At 48.0% G+C, this 4,525-nt stretch overlaps 1 protein-coding gene across 1 annotated transcript; it reads left to right on the plus strand.

Moving 5' to 3' along the window:
* Positions 1–1,402: 1,402 nt before the first annotated feature.
* Positions 1,403–2,261, plus strand: LOC147970545 (uncharacterized). The gene has a single exon (XM_087525665.1). The coding sequence runs from the start codon at positions 1,448–1,450 to the stop codon at positions 1,979–1,981; it is 534 nt and encodes a 177-aa protein (XP_087381791.1). The 5' UTR covers positions 1,403–1,447; the 3' UTR covers positions 1,982–2,261.
* The last annotated feature ends 2,264 nt before the right edge of the window (positions 2,262–4,525 follow it).

Genomic DNA, 4,525 nt, shown 5'->3' on the forward strand with positions numbered 1-4,525 from the left:
GATGCATTCAGTGCGCCAGCCGGTGGTTTCGGTGCCGGAGTTGAAACAAGTGCCGGCGATGGATTCGGGGGGGGGGGGTGACCTCGATGGAGGTGGTGCGGAGTGAAGAGCGACCAAGATGATGATGGACGTGGTCGTCGCTTTTGCAAGTCCTTTTGCGTTTGTCCTACAAAACTATGCTCTTATTTGCGCGCGAACTATATTTTATTGTTTGAATTTGAACTCATTTGTCGGAATCACTATCAACTTCCCTTATTAGGGGTTTTCGGTTTGCGGGTTGACGCGACGGCGCCCGACCCGTAAAAGAGCATTTTCGGTGAATATCTTTGTTTACGAGTTCATTTACGGAGTCCGACTCTCTCCTCACCTGCACCGGCCCACAAAACTGTTTGCGCTTATGTGAAACTAGTCGTCAGATGACTCGGGTCTGACACTCCTCTACTTCCCCCAAATTTTTTTGTTTTTTCTACTTCCCCCAAATCGAGAATCGAAGGCAGCCAGCTCCCAAATCTCACGTGAGATAATTCTCGAGTCCATCTGGAAATACCCCCAGATCTGTTGGCGAGGTGAGGAGATGTCGGGGCTGTTTGGTTTGTGACTAACTTTGCCAAAGATTTTCACACCTAAGGTTAGGCAAATTTGACTAACTTAGATGAGTGTTTGGCTCAAGCCACACTTTAGGCAAGTCACAGTTGAGCCCCACATGGCATACACACAAAAAGTGTGACAAGATTCCTTAGACTAGCCACAATGGGAGTAACTTCAGCAGTAACATCGAGTCCACCTCAGCAAATTTTCTTATATGGCAATGAGTTAATGAGGAGAGAGGTAGTAGTAGTAACTTAGAGGGTGCTTAGATACGTTTTAGTTCCATGACTAAAAGTAGTGGGACTAAAACTTGCTAGCCTCACCCATGCTTGGATCCAAATACTAAAGAGACTAAAATCAAGTTATTGAGCATTTATTATCCTCCAAACCCTCCAATCCAGAACTCGCATGTGTTAAAGAAGAGGCATTAAATGATGAGAGAGAGGGCTAATACATATTTTAGTAAGTTTCCAATGACTAAAAATTTTTAGCCTCAAGACTAATCCTAGCCTCTCTTTAGTCAGGGGTGCTTGAAACTTTAGCCTCTAAAAAAGACTATTTTTAGTCAGACTAAAAATAGTCCCTTGGATCCAAGCATCCTCTTAGCTAGTTACTGTAACATCACATGTTCCAATGCAATATGAGTCTATAACCTAATAAATGAAGCTATGCATGTTAACACACTTATGTTACTACCCACTATGAAGGTATTAACATATCCTAGGAATATGTGTATGTTACTAGTGTATGTTACTCTCCATTGTGTCTAGTCTTAAGCTTGCCAACTAACCTTAGGTAAGGTTGGCAAAAATGTGTGGCCATGTAAGGCTAGAACCAAACAGCCCCGTCATATCTACCGATGGCCGCCGAGAAATATCCGTCATCGGTGGAGGCTGTGGCCGGCGAGGAATGTTCACGCGCCGCCAAAGGGCTCGACTGCTCCGAGGGAGATAAGAAGGCGGCGGCGGCGGCCGGCAGCGAAGTAGAGGAGACTCCAGCGAAAAAGATGTGGCGGTTGCCGCTGGAGGAGATCGAGTGGATCCTCGCCCAGTCAAACGAACCTGTCTGTGCTGAGTTTCGGGCCCTCAAGCGCGCCAATCCGTCGCTGCTGCCATCGCCTGAGGAGAAGGACGAGTCAACGGTGCTGCTGTACGCATGTGCCCGCGACTGCTATGAGGATGAAGAGAAGTTCTCGCGATTCCAGGCCTGGGTCCGCAGCGAGTACAACTCCAAAGGATTCGTGGAGGTCGACTACGACTACTTCGGTGAAAGGGCCGAGGCGACGAGGCTGAGCGAGGAAGCACGGGAGGAGGTGTTCAGAGACACGGATCTTTCTTCAGACAGCGAGGACGGCGACGAGTTGAAGCTTCTCAAGACGACAAGCTGGGTCTGAAACCCATAGTTCTATCTTTTTCAGGTTTCGAATAATCCTTGTGGCTTGCCGTTGCATCGGAGGTACCTTCTCTTGTCTTATCTTGTAACCCTGCTAGTGCAGCAATTCATTGTACTGATGCCCGTGCGCGCCCATGTCGCAAGAAGCTAGTACGAGCAAGTATTGTCTGTTCAGTAAAAATTGATATACCGAATTGCAAGGAGTCAGCCTCTAGCAAGTTTGTCCCTGCTATCATTTGCTGTCATTAGCAACTTCATCAAATGCCTATTCTGTTGCTCAAGCCTCTTCATCTGATTGCAGTTGTAATCTCTAGCGTCTGTGTTGCATGAACTTTCCATGTATCTGATACCCTTCTATAGCAGCACTGTCCTCTGCTTCGTGATAATCTATTGAAACTATTCCAGATATATATCTGGGGACAACTTGACCTTTGAGGAGCAAATGTTCAGACGGATTTGTTCACGTTGAACATCCTTTGGTGATATTGAGCAAGTGGTAGTCCTACATAAGATCTAGTATAAGTGTGCATGGGACTTTTACTATTGTTGCTCCACCCCTGCAAAATTGATAGTATTAGCCAAGGACCAAGTACAGATGATGGGCCATAGAGCAAGTTTGGTAGATGAGTTCTACATATAAAGAGCACCTGGACCACCAATGCATATGTACACATGCAGCATATATGTTAGTTTTTCTTGTTCTTTTATTCGGTTACTAGCGATGTTCTATCTATCTAAAACAGCACAAGAATAGCATGGGTTCATCAAGTTTAAAATATGTAGTACTTGTATGAGCATAGAGTTCTTAAATCAGCTAGTATTGACGAACATGGGAACACAATAGTTCTATAGTTGTTAATTCAATTGTTTGCTATCGATACGTACTAAATCTGTTCTAGGCAATGAGAGAAAAATGGTACCTAGTACAGTGAGTTGGTTGCATAAAGAAACTACCAAGATTGCACATTTAGCAGCCCTTGCAGGCACACTTAATTGAAAGAACTTTGCCTCATCGTGAACACCGCATAAAAGATAAAACACATTAAAACATTTAGGCCTCAGCCGCGGTCAAGGCATCCACACCAAACGCAACAAAGTAGCACTGTAATAGGAATCGGCCACGAAGTGTCATGAGCTGACCTGGGTCACGGCCGGGCTCAGCAGTGTCGAGGAGGGTGCCAGCAGACTCAACAAGGATAACCTTGTCATGATGTCGTCTCAAGCAGTAGATCATCCTCACCAGACCTGATGAACTCGTCATACCGAGTTACATCCACCCGGATAACCCTATGATCACGGATTCATTGTTCCAGGTATGAGATATTCCATCACTGATGTACAGATCACAAATAGGCGAGTCATTACTATTTCCATCAAGTTTTTTACTATAGTAATTTTTGCAATCCCCAAAAGTTTTTCATTCAGAAATATTGTACGCATCATCTGGAAAAATCTACTCAGCTTTGCCAAGAAATTGTGTTGCAAATTACATAATTAGCAATGCCATTATTTGCTTAATCAAATTGCAATTGCAGCTCTATTATTACCAAAACAATTAGTTCTTAAAGGTCTTTCACATTACTGTAGTTGTGATTTGCTCTCAGGATTAATTAGCGTAGCCTGGTTATTCTACCATTCGCTTTATTTGGAATTTAGTGTGTACATTGGCTTTGTTTTTATAATTCTTCACTTGATCCTGTTATATGCAGGTCCCTTTCAAGTCTACTGGCTGTACGATGGAGCGGTTGTGTCGGAGTAATGGGCCACGAGTAGGCCAACCCGAGCCCCATAACCTTTCAAGACATTGGGCAGGCTGCGCCCCTCAAGACCCCAGGGCGAAGAGCCGACTGCCCGCTCACGGCCGAGTCCCAGGGACGACTTTCAGAGAAGCCGGCTTTGGGGAGTCGGCCGGCGACTCCAACAAACCGTGACCTCATCGAAGGGGACGGGGCAGGGGCGTGGCTACAGTGAAGCCCACTCCCCGCCCCTTACCAAGGGCAGGCATGGCTACAGCACGCCTACTTGGGAAGATCTCCCTGCGGCGTGGCACTGTTGCCAGGCCGGCCCTGACATCAGCACTACTGTACCAAGTCCTGCGCCCACGACGGCTTGTCTGTACGGCCTGGAGGCAGCGGGGCCCACCAGTCAGCGAGATCTCGGGAGACGGCGGGAGAACCGCCAGTCGGACCCATCGGGAGTCGGCCCGGGGGAGTCGGCTGAGCCCTCCCTCGGGGCCCACACGCCATTAATCAAGAAGAGATGGGGAGTGGCCACAGTGATCGGCCGCCAGGCGGCGGGGCTGTTGCCACGACCCCCTGACCAAGCTTGCGTCATTAGGAGGACGGCTACAGTAATCAGTAGCCGGCAAGACCCGCCCGCGGCGGACGCGGCCTGTCGGCTCCGTACCAGACCAATCGGCAGGCCCCAGCAGTCGGCGGAGAAGTCGGAGGTCGGAGGCACTGACGGCTGGGCCCGCGCCCAGTCATATTACCATTGTACCCCTGGGGGGTAGGCCTATATAAACCCCCCAAGGCACCCATGCAAA

Source organism: Triticum urartu, chromosome 5A (assembly GCF_056163025.1).
Source record: "Triticum urartu cultivar PI428250 chromosome 5A, HENAU_Tu73, whole genome shotgun sequence".
Taxonomy (NCBI): Eukaryota; Viridiplantae; Streptophyta; class Magnoliopsida; order Poales; family Poaceae; genus Triticum; species Triticum urartu.

Bases quoted from the DNA above. Each gene is read 5' to 3' on its own strand.
- LOC147970545 (XM_087525665.1), top strand. From the start codon at position 1,448: ATGGCCGCCGAGAAATATCCGTCATCGGTGGAGGCTGTGGCCGGCGAG.